At 38.7% G+C, this 15977-nt stretch overlaps 1 protein-coding gene across 1 annotated transcript in view; it reads left to right on the forward strand.

Annotated features, from left to right (window-relative positions):
• LOC104005158 (5-hydroxytryptamine receptor 5B-like) overlaps positions 1-15422 on the forward strand; it is a 46000-nt gene extending 30578 nt beyond the window's left edge. Inside the window, 1 exon segment of the mRNA XM_016949576.3 lies at positions 13356-15422. Within this exon segment, the coding sequence (XP_016805065.2) occupies positions 13356-13691 (336 nt within the window). The 3' untranslated portion in view covers positions 13692-15422.
• Positions 15423-15977: the final 555 nt, after the last annotated feature.

The following is a 15977-nucleotide window of genomic DNA, read 5'->3' on the forward strand; positions in this document are numbered from 1 at the left end:
TCCTTTCATGCTCTGATGATGTTTTTTCTCTCCCAACAAGGGACTGCTAAATATTCACGGGGTGATTTCAGGATGCCACGTTTTGTCATTCAGACTTCCTCTGGAGACTTGATGAGAGTCTACAAGGATGTGGATGGGTCAGTATTATCTCTTGTAAATGGAAAAAGTGATATGCAGCTCCCACTGCCTGGGGACTGGGAAACCTTGGAATGGCTCATTAAAGAGGGGCTCTGGCTGGCAGGCCAGTTCTCAGCTGCCTCTTCAGAGAATACGTGTTTGCCATCCCAGATGAGGGGGATACTGTTTGTTCTCTTTCCCTCCAAGTAGCAGGTGGGGAGGATGCTGGATGTATACTGGCAAAGGAAAGGACTCTCTGTCCTCATCTCCATGATCTGTTTTTGGGCTGGCTGAATGATTTTCCAAACGTAGGATAAACACACCTGACACCGTAACTGAAGCATGCCCATAGAATGACCCTATATGGCAGATGCACATGAATGTGTTTCGAGCTAGAGAATCCAGCTGTGGCCAACCTGCAGATTCGTTCCTTGTCTCTGAGGAACAACTGAGCCCCTGTCCCATCCCATCCTGTGGGACCTGGGCCATACAGGGGATTCAGGCCCTGAGTTTTGGGTTACATGAAGGTTTCCAGGTGGAGGTGGTTAAGAGGAGGGTGTTCAGTGAAAATGCAATATAAACTACATGCTGTTTGCAAGCGGTTGTGGTTTTCTTGTCCAGCCCACCACTGAAGGCAAGACAGTTCTCCTGCCCAGCCCACCACCACTGGACTCTCTCCGCTGTATGTAAGCCCCTGATAAAACCCCATGTCTCGTTTGCTGGCTCTTGGTCTCTTCTTCAGTCTCTTGAACCTGGTGCCTCCCCAACTGAAGTTCATAAGGGTTCAGTACAACACAAATAGTTAGATCCAGGGAGTGCTGGGGGGAGTAGAAGAAGATGCAGGATCTGAAGGTAGTATCGAGAACGAGGAGTCTTGAGTTTGTGAGAGCCAGGCCAGTAGAGCCCCTTGCACTCACTCAGCTTTGGCCACCCTGATGCAGGTGACAGGAGGCAAGTGCATCAGCCATGAACCGCATCAAGTGCCCACAGTTGAGTGGTCATCCTGATAGTTGCTTCTAGTTGTGCCTGGGAGAAAAGCTAGACACAGTCGTTGCTGGGAGGCTCTGTGTCTGTCCGTGCAGCAGTACCTGAGGCCATCCCTGGCAGCGTTCCGAGGGGGAAGAGAAATAGGTCACTCTGCTGTAACAATACACCATTAGTGATAGATATTTACTGGGCACCCACTAGGTGCCTGTGCTGTTGCCAGGTAGGTAGGAAGACACTGCCTTTGTTCAGCTTGACCTGGGATGGGAGAGCCAGACATCGGGCAAATAGTCACACAAATCACTGCAAAGGAGGAAAACATGGCACCAAACAGGGAGCCGTGGTTGAGTCTGGAGGATCAGGGAAGATGGCTCTGGGAGGACTGGTGGTCTTTAAGCTGAGACCCAAAAGGTAAACAGGAGTTAACCAACAAATGGAGGTGAAAGGTGTGGAGAGTAATGCCGGAGGCTCCTTAATTTGAAGGTAGTTATGATCACAAAGGCATTTACAGTCAGTTTTCTTTTTATAAAGCTGGACAGTGCAGAATTATCACCTAATTTAAACTGAATCTGTTTACCACAGTAATTATGCAATCTCTTGCAATATTCATGTTTACAGGCTGTCTCTCTAGCTGTAACCTTTTTGAGGGGCAAGATTGGGTCTGTTCCATTAGTGGTCCTAGTCCCAGCCTCAAGCCCACTCCATGTGTATGGAATAGGTGAATGCATATGCCAGGCAGTAGTGCTGGGCCCAATCAGGCATTCCCAATTCATTGGCAGGACATCTTTAGCTGGGGAGAGGACTTTCATCACCCAGCATCATAGCTGGAGAAACGGGCTTAGAGAGGCAGAGGCACTTTCCCCGTTTTCCTGGGACTCCAGCCTGGGTCTGACACCAAGGCTCCCGCTCTTAATCGCCCCGCTTCCTGTTTATATCATATTATTTGAGGTCGTGGGGACCATCATTCTCTCTCCTTGATGAATCTTCGGATATTATTTTAACCTACAGTTTCAGTGACCTTTTCACCTAACATTGTTTGATGGGTTATGGTATAAATGCATTTTGAATGAAGTTGGAGGAGAGGTTCTGGACAAGACTGGAATAACCTCCCATTGCTTTAATCATACAGTATTATAGTTTGTCTATGGCCATACCACCCTGAATGCATCTGATCTCATAAGTATTATATTTTACTTATTTACTTAAATTAATAAAGTTAATTTTTTAGAGCAGTTTTAGGTTCCCAGCAAAATTGAATGGAAAGTATAGAGAGTTGCCATATACTCCCCACCCCGACACACATACAACCTCCCCCACCATCAACATCCCACACCATAGCAGCACATTTGTTAAAATTGACAAACCCACATGGACAGTGACAATAATTATCATGAAAAGTCCATAGTTTACATGAGGGTTCACTCTTTGTGTTCACATTCTATAGGTTTGGACAAATGTATAATGATATGTATCCACCACTGTAGTTATCATACAGAGTAGTTTTTCTGCCCTAAAAATCCTTTGTGCTTTGCTTACTTGTCCCAACCTCTAGCAACCACTGACTCTTTATTGTCTCAGTTGTTTTGCCTTTTCCAGAATGTCATATAATTGGAATAATACAGTATATACCCTTTTCAGATTTGCTTTTCTTTTTACTGAGTAATATGTAGCTTTCTCATTGCCTTTCCATGGCTTGATAGCTCTTTTCTGTTTGTCACTGAAAAATATTTCACTGTCTGGATGTACCACAGTTCATCCATCCACTTACTGAAGGACATCTTGGTTGTTTCCAGGTTTTGGCAATTATGAATAAAGCTGCACTGCCATAGACATCTGTGTGCAGGTTTTTGTGTGGACATTAAGTTTTTAACTCCTTTGGGTAAATACCAGGGATTATGACTGCTGCATTGTATGGTAAAAGTATGCTTAGTTTTGTAAGAAGTCACAAAACAGTCTTCCAAAGTGGCTCTACCGTTTTCCATTCCCACCAGCAATAAATGAGGGTTCCTGTTGGTCCACATCCTTACCAGCATTTGGTGCTGTCAGCATTCTGGATTTTGACTATTCTAGTAGGCGTGTAGTGTTATCTCACTGTTTTAGTTTCGCATTTCCCTGATGACATATGCTGTGGAACATCTTTTTCAAATGTTTATATGCCATCTGTATATCTTCTTTGAGGTGTCTATTAACGTTTCTGGCCCATTTTTTAAATGGGTTGTTCATGCTCTCATTGAATTTTAAGAGTTCTTTGTGTATTTTGGATAACAGTATTTTATCTGATAAGTCTTTTGCAAATATTTTCTCCCAGACTGCGGCTTATCTTTCGATCATCTTGTCAGTGTCTTTTACAGAGCAGATTTTTGTTGTGGTTTTTGATGAAGTCTAGCATGTCAATTCTTTCTTTACTGGATTGTGCCTTTAGTATTGCATCTGAGAAGTCATCACCAAACCCAAGGTCATCTAATTTTTTTTCCTATGCTATCTTTTAGGAGTTTCATAGTTTTGCATTTTACATTTAGCCTATGATCCATTTGCAGTTAATTTTTGTGAAGGGTGTAAGGTCTGGTTCTAGATTAATTTTTCTTTTCCAATGAATATCTAGTTGTTAAAGCACTATTTGTTGAGTAGAGTGTCTTTTCTCTGTTTATTGCCTTTCCTCCTTCATCAAAGGTCAGTTGACTGCATTTATGTGGGTCTATTTCTGGGCTCTCATTTCTGTTCCATTGATCTATTGTCACTATTTTTTCACCAATGCCACTGTCTTATTTACTGAAGCTTTATAGTGTGTCCTCAAGTCAAGTAGTTATAATCCTCCAAAATTCTTTTCCTTCAATATTATGTTGGCTATTCCAGGTCTTTTGCTTCTCCATATAAACTTTAGAATTAGTTTGTCAATATCCACAAAATAACTTCCTGGAGTTTTGATCAGAACTGCATTGAATCAAGTTGGAAAGAACTCACATCTTGACCTGATTGAGTCTTCCCATCCATGAACAAGAATATCTCTCAATTTATGTGGTTCTTTGATTTATTTCATTAGAGTCTTACAGTTTTCTTCATACAGATCTTCTACATATTTTGTTAGATTTATGCCTATTTCATTTTTCAGATACTAGTGTAAATGGCATCATTTTTACTTGTGCATTGTTAATGTACAAGAAAATGTTCAACTTTTTTTGTATTAACTCTTATCCTGCAACCCTGCTATAATCACTTATTATAATAGTTCAAAGGGGTTTCTTTTTTTTGGTTGATTCTTTCAGATTTTCCACATAGATAATCATGTGACGCGTGAGAAAAAGGCAGTTTTGTTTCTTCCTTCCCAATCTGTACAATTTTTATTTCCTTTTCTTGTCTTATTGCATTAGTTAGGACTTTTGAATATGATCTTGAAAAGCAGTGGTGAGGAGGGACATCCCTGCCTTGTTCCTGACCTCAGTGAGAAGCTCATTAAATATGATGGCAGCTGTAGGTTTTTTGGTAGATATTCTGTATCAAGTCGATGAAGTCCCCCTCCCTCTATTCCTACTTAAGAGTTTTTTTTTTTTAAATCATGAGTAGGTGTTGGATTTTGTAAAAATGCTGTTTTTGTATCTATTATTATTATATATTTTTTCTTTTTTAGCCTATTGATGTGTTAGATTATATTAATTGATTTTTGAATGTTGAACAAGAATTGCATACCTGGGATAAATTCCACTTGATTGTGGTGTATAATTCTTTTTTGTACATTGTTAGATTAATTTTCTAATATTTGTTGAGAATTTTTGTATCCATGTTCATGAGATATTGATCTGTAGTTTTCTTGTCTTTGTCTGATATGGGTATTAGGATAATGCTGCCTCATAGAATGTGTTAGAAAATATTCCCTTCTGTTTCTATTTCCTGAAAGAGATTGTTGAGAATTGGTATAATTTCTTCCTTAAAATGTTTAATAGAGTTTTCCAGTGAATCGATCTGGGCTTGGTGTTCTCTGTTTTGAAAGGTTATTAATTATTAATTCACTGTATTTAGTAGCTATGGGCCTATTCAGATTTTCTATTTCTTCTTGTGTGAGTTTTGGCAGCTTATGTCTCTCAAGCTTGTGTCTTTGAAGGCATTGGTCCATTTCATCTAAGTTATCAAATTTGTGAGCATAGAGTTGTTCATAGTATTCCTTTGTCCTTTTTTTTTTTTATTCTGAGATGGAGTCTTGCTCTGTTGCCCAGGCTGGAGTGCAGTGGGAGGATCTCAGCTCACTGCAACCTCTACCTCCTGGGTTCAAGTGATTCCCCTGTCTCAGCCTCCCGAGTAGCTGGGATTACAGGCACATGCCACCATGCCCAGCTAATTTTTGTATTTTTAGTAGAGACAGGGTTTCACCATGTTGGCCAGGCTGGTCTTGAACTCCTGACCTCGTGATCCACCTGCCTTGGCCTCCCAAAGTGTTGGGATTACAGGCGTGAGCCACCGTGCCCAGCCTCCTTTGTCCATTTAATGTCCATGGGATCTATAGTGTTATCTCCTCTTTCATTTCTGGTATTATAATTTGTTAGATTTTTTCTTAGCCTGGCTAGAGTTTATTAATTTTATTTTTTTATTTAAAGAACCTGCTTTTGGTTTCATTGGTCTTCTCTATGGATTTCCTCTTTTCACACATTGATTTCTGCTCTAATTTTTATTTTTCTTCTGCTTATTTTGGATTTAATTTGCCCTTGTTTTTCATCAGTTTCCTCAGGTGAAAGCTTGGATTAATGATTTTAGATATTTGTTCTAATATATATAAATATATAAAGTGTTATAAATTTTCATCTAAGTACTATTTTGCAGCATCACACAAATTTTGATGTTTGTTTTCATTTTCATTTAGTTGAAAATATTTTAAAATTTTCCTCAATTTTTTTCTTTGACCCATGTGTCATTTCAAAGTGTTTTTTAAGTCTCCAAGTATTTGAGAATTTTCTATTCTTTTTGTGGAAAAAAAAAACAGACCTTGCATGCTTTCTCTTCTTTTAAATTTGTTAAAGTGTGTTTTATGGCCAAATGTGGTCTGTCTTGGTGAATGTTCTAGATGAGCTTGAGAGGAATGTGTAATCTACTGTTGTAGGTTGTGTAGTACTATAGATGTCAATTATATCACGTGATTGATGGTGTTGTTGAGTTCAACTATGTCTTGTTGAGTTCATCTATGTCTTTACTGATTTTCTACCTGCTCTATTTGTACATTTATCATATGGAAGTGTTGAAGTCTCCAACTATAATAATGAAGTCATCTGTTCCTTCTTGCAGTTCTATCAGTTTTTGCCTCACATAATTTGGTTTTGTTTTTAAGCACATACACATTAAAAATTGTTATGTCTTCTTGGAATACTGACTTTATCATTGTGTAATGTTCCCCTCTGTCTCTGATAACTTTCCTTGCTTTGAAGTTTGCTCTGCCTGAAATGAAATTAGCTAATCCCTCTTTCTTTTGGTTAGTGTTAGCATGGTATATCTTTTTCCATCCCTTTACATTTAATCTATATGTGTCTTTATGATTAAAGTGGGTTTCTTGTAGACAACATATAGTTGTCTTGTTTTTTTATCCACTCTGACAATCTCTTTTAGTTAATGCCTTTAGACCATTGATGTTTGGAGTGATTACTGACATAAATAAATATTTACCATATTTGTTACTGTTTCCTATTTGTTGTCCTTTTTCTTTGTTCCTATTTTTCTCTTGCACTCTTTTTCTGCCCCTTGTAGGTTTCTTGTTTGTTTGTTTATGTTGCTATGTTGCCCAGGCTGTTCTCAAACTCCTGAGCCTGAAGCAATCCTGCTTCAGCCTCCTGAGTAGCTGGGATTATAGGTCTATGCCACTGTGTCCAGCTCTGCCCTTTATAGTTTTAATTGAGAATATTATTTCATTTTCTCTCCTTTCTTAGCATATTAGTTATACTTCTTCACTTTTTTTTTAGTGGTTGCACTTGAGTTTGCAATACACATTTACAACTAATCCAGCTCCACTTTCAAATAACACTATATTATTTCATGGGTAGCACACATATCTCATAAGAAGAAAATAATTATAATCCCTCACTCCCATTTCTTGTATCGTGCTGTCATTCATTTCATTTACATATAGCTTACATAAGTGTGTATATGTGTGTGTATATGTATGTATATATATATATATATATCTTCAAATACATTCTTGCTATTATTTTTTGAACAAACTTGTTAGATCACATAAGAAAAGTAAAAGTTTTTATTCTATCTTTACTTATTAATTATCTGATGGTCTTCCTTTCTTTACATAAATCTGAGTTTCTGATATATAATTTTCCTTTTCTGAAGAACTTCCTTTAACACGTCTTTCAAGGCAGGTCTACTGGCAACAAATTCCTTCAATTTTTGTCTGATAAACGTTTTTTTTTTCTCCTTCATTTTTAAAGGATAATTTTGCAGGATATAGAATTCTAGGTTGGTGGATTTTTTTTCTCTCAACACTTTAAATATTTTACTTCACACTCTACTTGCTTGTATTGTTTCTGAAGAGAAGCTCGATGTAATGCTTATCTTTGCTATCTATAGGTTTTCCCTTTGGCTTCTTCCAAGATTTTTGTCTTTATTTTTGCTTTTCTCAAGTTTAAATATGACATGCCTAGGTGTCTGTATTTTATATTTTGGCATTTATTCTTCTTTAACCTCCCTGGATCTGTGGTTTGGTGTCCGATAATAACTAGGGGAAATTCTCAGTCATTATTGCTTCAAATACTGCCTATGTTCCTTTCTTTGTTCTCCTTCTGGTATTCTCATTAAGTGTATTTACAACTTTTGTAGTTGTCTCACCACTCTGGACTATTCTATTTTTATACATCTTTTTTCTATTTGTGTTTTGATTTCAAAAGTTTCTAATGTCATATCCTCAAGCTCAGAGGTCCCTTCCTCATCTGTGCCCAGTCTAATAATGAACCTATGAAAGGGAAACTTCATTTCTTTTGGTGTTTTGATATCTAACATTTAAAAAATTCTTTTTTTAGAATTTCCATTTCTTTGCTTTAAATTATTCATCTATTCTTACATGTTGTCTCCTTTTTATTTTAAAGCCATTATTAATCATAGTTTTAAAAAAATTCCTTGTCTGAGCAAATGCTGAGAGACTTTGTCATCACCAGGCCTGCCCTAAAAGAGCTCCTGAAGGAAGCACTAAACATGGAAAGGAACAACTGGTACCAGCCACTGCAAAATAATGCCAAATTGTAAAGACCATTGAGGCTAGGAAGAAACTGCATCAACTAACGAGCAAAATAACCAGCTAACATCAAAATGACAGGATCAAATTCACACATAACAATATTAACTTTAAATGTAAATGGACTAAATGCTCCAATTAAAAGACATAGACAGGCAAATTGGATAAAGAGTCAAGACCCATCAGTGTGCTGTATTCAGGAAACCCATCTCACGTGCAGAGACACACATAGGCTCAAAATAAAAGAATGGAGGAAGATCTACCAAGCAAATGGAAAACAAAAAAAGGCAGGGGTTGCAATCCTAGTCTCTGATAAACGAGACTTTAAACCAACAAAGATCAAAAGAGACAAAGAAGGCCATTACATAATGGTAAAGGGATCAATTCAACAAGAAGAGCTAACTATCCTAAATATATATGCATGCAATACAGGAGTACCCAGTTTCAAAAAGCAAGTCCTGAGTGACCTACAAAGAGACTTAGACTCCCACACAATAATAATGGGAGATTTTAACACCCCACTGTCAACATTAGACAGATCAACGAGACAGAAAGTTAAAAAGGATACCCAGGAATTCAATTCAGCTCTGCACCAAGCAGACCTAATAGACATCTATAGAACTCTCCACCCCAAATCAACAGAATATACATTTTTTTCAGCACCGCACCACACCTATTCCAAAATTGACCACATAGTTGGAAGTAAAGCTTTCCTCAGCAAATGTAAAAGAACAGAAATTATAACAAACTCTCTCTCAGACCACAGAGCAATCAAACTAGAACTCAGGATTAAGAAACTCACTCAAAACCGCTCAACTACATGGAAACTGAACAACCTGCTCCTGAATGACTACTGGGTACATAACGAAATTAAGGAAGAAATAAAGATGTTCTTTGAAACCAACGAGAACAAAGACACAACATACCAGAATCTCTGGGACACATTCAAAGCAGTGTTTAGAGGGAAATTTATAGCACTAAATGCCCACAAGAGAAAGCAGGAAAGATCCAAAATTCACACCCTAACATCACAATGAAAAGAACTAGAAAAGCAAGAGCAAACACATTCAAAAGCTAGCAGAAGGCAAGAAATAACTAAAATCAGAGCAGAACTGAAGGAAATAGAGACACAAAAATCCCTTCAAAAAATTAATGAATCCAGGAGCTGGTTTTTTGAAAGGATCAACAAAATTGATAGACCGCTAGCAAGACTAATAAAGAAGAAAAGAGAGAAGAATCAAATAGACACAATAAAAAATGATAAAGGGGGATATCACCACCGATCCCACAGAAATAAAAACTACCATCAGAGAATACTACAAACACCTCTATGCAAATAAACTAGAAAATCTAGAAGAAATGGATAAACTCCTCGACACATACACCCTCCCAAGACTAAACCAGGAAGAAGTTGAATCTCCGAATAGACCAATAACAGGCTCTGAAATTGTGGCAATAATCAATAGCTTACCAACCAAAAAGAGTCCAGGACCAGATGGATTCACAGCTGAATTCTACCAGAGGTACAAGGAGGAACTGGTACCATTCCTTCTGAAACTATTCCAATCAATAGAAAAAGAGGGAATCCTCCCTAACTCATTTTATGAGGCCAGCATCATCCTGATACCAAAGCCGGGCAGAGACACAACCAAAAAAGAGAATTTTAGACCAATATCCTTGATGAACATTGATGCAAAAATCCTCAATAAAATACTGGCAAACCGAATCCAGCAGCACATCAAAAAGCTTATCCACCATGATCAAGTGGGTTTCATCCCTGGGATGCAAGGCTGGTTCAATATATGCAAATCAATAAATGTAATCCAGCATATAAACAGAACCAAAGACAAAAACCACATGATTATCTCAATAGATGCAGAAAAGGCCTTTGACAAAATTCAACAACCCTTCATGATAAAAACTCTCAATAAATTAGGTATTGATAGGACGTATCTCAAAATAATAAGAGCTATCTATGACAAACCCACAGCCAATATCATACTGAATGGGCAAAAACTGGAAGCATTCCCTTTGAAAACTGGCACAAGACAGGGATGCCGTCTCTCACCACTCCTATTCAACATAGTGTTGGAAGTTCCGGCCAGGGCAATTAGGCAGGAGAAGGAAATAAAGGCTATTCAGTTAGGAAAAGAGGAAGTCAAATTGTCCCTGTTTGGAGATGACATGATTGTATATCTAGAAAACCCCATCGTCTCAGCCCAAAATCTCCTTAAGGTGGTAAGCAACTTCAGCAAAGTCTCAGGATACAAAATCAATGTATAAAAATCACAAGCATTTTTATACACCAATAACAGACAGAGAGCCAAATCATGAGTGAACTCCCATTCACAATTGCTTCAAAGAGAATAAAATACCTAGGAATCCACCTTACAAGGGACGTGAAGGACCTCTTCAAGGAGAACTACAAACCACTGCTCAAGGAAATAAAAGAGGTTACAAACAAATGGAAGAACATTCCATGCTCATGGGTAGGAAGAATCAATATCGTGAAAATGGCCATACTGCCCAATGTAATTTATAGATTCAATGCCATCCCCATCAAGCTACCAATGACTTTCTTCACAGAATTGGAAAAATCTACTTTAAAGTTTACATGGAACCAAAAAAGAGCCCCCATCACCAAGTCAATCCTAAGCCAAAAGAACAAAGCTGGAGGCATCATGCTACCTGACTTCAAACTATACTACAAGGCTACAGTAACCAAAACAGCATGGTACTGGTACCAAAACAGAGATATAGATCAATGGAACAGAACAGAGCCCTCAGAAATAATGCCACATATCTACAACTATCTGATTTTTGACAAACTTGAGAAAAATAGGCAATGGGGAAAGGATTCCCTATTTAATAAAGGTGCTGGGAAAACCAGCTAGCCATATGTAGAAAGCTGAAACTGGATCCCTTCGTTACATCTTATACAAAAATTAATTCAAGATGGATTAAAGATTTAAACATTAGACCTAAAACCATAAAAACCCTAGAAGAAAACCTAGGCGTTACCATTCAGGACATAGGCATGGGCAAGGACTTCATGGCTAAAACACCAAAAGCAATGGCAACAAAAGACAAAATTGACAAATGGGATCTAATTAAACTAAAGAGCTTCTGCACAGCAAAAGAAACTACCATCAGAGTGAACAGGCAATCTATAAAATGGGAGAAAATTTTCACAACCTACTCATCTGACAAAGGGCTAATATCCAGAATCTACAATGAACTCAAACAAATTTACAAGAAAAAAACAACCCCATCACAAAGTGTGCGAAGGACATGAACAGACACTTCACAAAAGAAGACATTTATGAAGTCAAAAAACACATGAAAAAATGCTCACCATCACTGGCCATCAGAGAAATGCAAATCAAAACCACAATGAGATACCATCTCACACCAGTTAGAATGGCAATCATTACAAAGTCGGGAAACAACAGGTGCTGGAGAGGATGTGGAGAAATAGGAACACTTTTACACTGTTGATGGGACTGTAAACTAGTTCAACCATTGTGGAAGTCAGTGTGGCGATTCCTCAGGGATCTAGAACTACAAATACCATTTGACCCAGCCATCCCATTACTGGGTATATACCCAAAGGACTATAAATCATGCTGCTATAAAGACACATGCACACGTATGTTTATTGCGGCACTATTCACAATAGCAAAGACTTGGAACCAAGCCAAATGTCCAACAATGATAGACTGGATTAAGAAAATGTGGCACATATACACCATGGAATATTATGCAGCCATAAAAAATGATGAGTTCATGTCCTTTGTAGGGACATGGATGAAACTGGAAATCATCATTCTCAGTAAACTATCACAAGAACAAAAAAACCAAACACCGCATATTCTCACTCATAGGTGGGAACTGAACAATGAGAACACATGGACACAGGAAGGGGAACATCACACTCTGGGGACTGTTGTGGGGTGGGGGAAAGGATAGCATTAGGAGATATACCTAATGCTAAATGACGAGTTAATGGGTGCAGCACACCAGCATGGCACATGTATACATATGTAACTAACCTGCACAATGTGCACATGTACCCTAAAACTTAAAGTATAATTAAAGTATAAAACTTTAATTATAAAACTTATAATTTAAACTTAAAGTATAATTTAAAAAAAATTTCTTGTCTGATAATTCTCACATCATGGCCATCTATGACTCTGGTTTCATGCTTGTTCAGTCTTTTCAAACTGTGTTTTTTGCCTTATAGTGTGCTTTGTAATTTTTTGTTGAAAGGTAGGCATGATGCACTGGGTAAAAGGAACTGTGGTAGATGGGCCTTTAGTTAATATGGTGGTGAGGTATAGGAGAAGGGGAAGTGTTCTGTAGCCCTGTGATTAGGTCTCAGCTGTTTTTTAGCCTGTGTGCCTGGACTGTAAACTTCACTAGTGCTTCTCAGTCCTACTTCCCCCTTAGGTGGGGCGGGATGGCTACAGGGACTGGAGGTGGATATTTCCCTTCCTCCAGGTAGATTGGGCTCTGATAAAAGCCCTCAGGTTAGGCTCTGGTAAGTTAATTCTCATGATGGTAAGCCATATTAAGAACAGAATGGTTTGGCATATTTCAAAATGGATTCTTTTCCCTTCCCCTTGCCAAAAGCACAAGGTGATTTTTCTCCAGTATTCACTATGAGGACCTGATAGAGACCCTGGAGATAATAAAACATAAAAATGTGCACCTCTACCGTCTACCCCCTTCCATGACTAAGTCTTCCTGGATTTTTTAACTGTCAAGATTTTTCCACACTGAGCCTCCAGCAATTTGTCAATTAGAGCTTATGTTTTCTTACCCCAGCACTGGTTCCTGCAGAAGTTTCTAGTTGTGGGTTTTTGCTCTGGTAAGCTGTGATGCTCTATATTCACCTGACCATTTTTGGAGCAGCATTTAGCCCTGTGAGCTCACTTCTCTGACAAATCTAAGAGGAGTTGGTGTCTTTCTGGTTTGTTCAGCTTCTTCCTTGTTTTTCTGTTTTATTTTTTAATTCCATTATTTTCTTTGTTCCAAGGTAAAGGAAGCACCTGATGAGGCTGAAGTGGTGTTCACGGCACATTGCAAAGCAACGGTGTCCTTCCAGGTGAGCGGGGACTCCTGGCGGGAGCAGAAGGAGAAGCGAGCAGCCATGATGGTGGGAATTCTGATTGGCGTGTTTGTGCTGTGCTGGATCCCCTTCTTCCTGACGGAACTCATCAGCCCACTCTGTGCCTGTAGCCTGCCCCCCATCTGGAAAAGCATATTTCTGTGGCTTGGCTACTCCAATTCTTTCTTCAACCCCCTGATTTACACAGCTTTTAACAAGAACTACAACAATGCCTTCAAGAGCCTCTTTACTAAGCAGAGATGAACACAGGGGTTAGAGAGACATGGGTAGATTTTAAGGAGGAAGGAACTTGGACTTTTTCGTCAGTGATCTGAGGAAATCTTCCCTCCATAGCTGAGTGCTATGGAGATTCTTCCCTCCATAGCTGAGTGCTAATGCTGTATTGAGAGTTATACCATTGGGCCTGGACTGTAGAAGCAGTAGAGCCAAGGTTCTCAAGAAAGACAGCAAAGGTCTGGCAGATGTTGTAACTATGCCTTCTTCCCATGTGCATGGCAGACATTGCCAATTGGTCATGGCTTGGCTCCCCACTGAGCAGCAACTTGGTCTCAGAATCCTTTCCAGGACAGCACTCTAGGCAGCTACTGTTGATTATTTAAAATTGATGCAAGACTTGAAGCTGATTTGTTTTTCCTTTGTCAATAGTTTATTCCTCAGAAGGGGGATTCTCTGCACAGGGCCCCAGTGATCTGTTTGGTGGCCCACTCAGGAGACTTTCTCCTTTGTGAAAGAGCCCTCTCTACATCTTTTATTCACCTTACTTAGCTTATCTTCCTCAGCCTCTCACGCTTCCGCAACAGGATAGTGTATCCCAATTTGTGAGAAGATGAGGATGCCTGAAGTTTTGTCTTAAAAAAAAGGTGTTCAGTGCAAACCATACCTACTGAATCAGGCTCTCAAAGAAGAGGTCTGGTAATCCATCTCTTCAGTTGTCTAGATGACTTTCTTTTCATCAGTGAGAGATACTTCTGGATATTCAGGTTGCTTTTTAGGCCAACTACATTAGTATTTCTGGGAGGTGAAACCCCAGGCAACAGTGTCTTTTAAAGCTTGCCAGGCAATTCACTTCTAGGCTCAGAATCATTCTTATGGTATACACACACCTGCATATGACACTGAGATGGGAAAAAATGATGCCTATTGTAGGATTCAAAACCAACAACCCCTCACCCCCACCCAAAACTGCCATAGTGACTCATGGCCTTCCAGAAAATGTTAAATGTGGCCCAGATGTATAGGAATCCAAGGGATGGACTACATCATCTTGGCCACAGTCTACCTGATTTTGGAAGCAGAATAGCTGTCTATTGATTAGGCTTTTTAATTTGCAAAAAAGGGTCTGCTCCACCATTGTTTCATTTGATATCTGAGTTATATAGACATTCTTCACCCTTACACTAAAGAGTACCAGTATTTTAAGGTTTATTAGAGAATACAGGCCCACAGTTCCTTTTCCAAAGCCTTTGGGACCAGATGTGTTTCAGAATCCAGAATTATTTTTTGGGTTTAAAAAGCCATATACAGTATGTAGACATGTATGGTATAGTCTGTAAGTTAGAAAACACCCCTGACTGGGTCTAGGACAGCAGCATGTAATCAGTAATTTGAGTATTTCTGCAGTAAGATGTATGAATATATACATTGTGAGAAAAGGACTAGAAATAGCCTCATATTAGTGCAGGTCATTTGAGCCAGATCAATTGTGTTGTAAAATGAGTTACACACACTTGTTTTCTCAACTCTTTGTATTTTTGCGATTGTGGATCATGGACCAGTATAACCGCAAGCCATATAAAGTTCAGCCCTGATAGGTGCCAACCCTACTAAATGGAGGAATTCTGAAGAGAGTCTGGGAAGAATATATGGTCCAACCATTCCATTGTTGCTAGAGATTGGACATCATGAAGGTAATTAGTATGGTACCCTGGATGGCCTTCTTGGAGTTGTGTTTTGGAATTCTTTTTCATTGGAAGATACAGGAAACATTCTTTATTTTTATATATATATATATTCTATATATATATTCTATATATATACACTATATATATAGAATATATATATATATATTCTATATATATATAGAATATATATATATATATATATATATACACTTTAAGTTCTAGGGTACATGTGCACAACATGCAGGTTTGTTACATATGTATACATGTGCCATGTTGGTGTGCTGCACCCATTAAGTGTCACTTACATTGGGCATATCTCCTAATGCTTTCCCTCCCCCCTCCCCCAACCCCACAACAGGCCCCGGTGTGTGATGTTCCCCTTCTTGTGTCCAAGTGTTCTTATTGTTCAATTCCCACCTATGAATGAGAACATGTGGTGTTTGGTTTTTGGTCCTTGTAATAGTTTGCTGAGAATGATGGTTTCCACCTTCATCCATGTCCCTACAAAGGAAATGAACTCATCCTTTTTTATGGCTTCATAGTATTCCATGGTGTATATGTGCCACATTTTCTTAATACAGTCTATCATTGATGGACATTTGGGTTGGTTCCAAGTCTTTGCTATTGT

This window comes from Pan troglodytes, chromosome 13 (assembly GCF_028858775.2).
Source record: "Pan troglodytes isolate AG18354 chromosome 13, NHGRI_mPanTro3-v2.0_pri, whole genome shotgun sequence".
In the NCBI taxonomy this organism is placed as follows: domain Eukaryota; kingdom Metazoa; phylum Chordata; class Mammalia; order Primates; family Hominidae; genus Pan; species Pan troglodytes.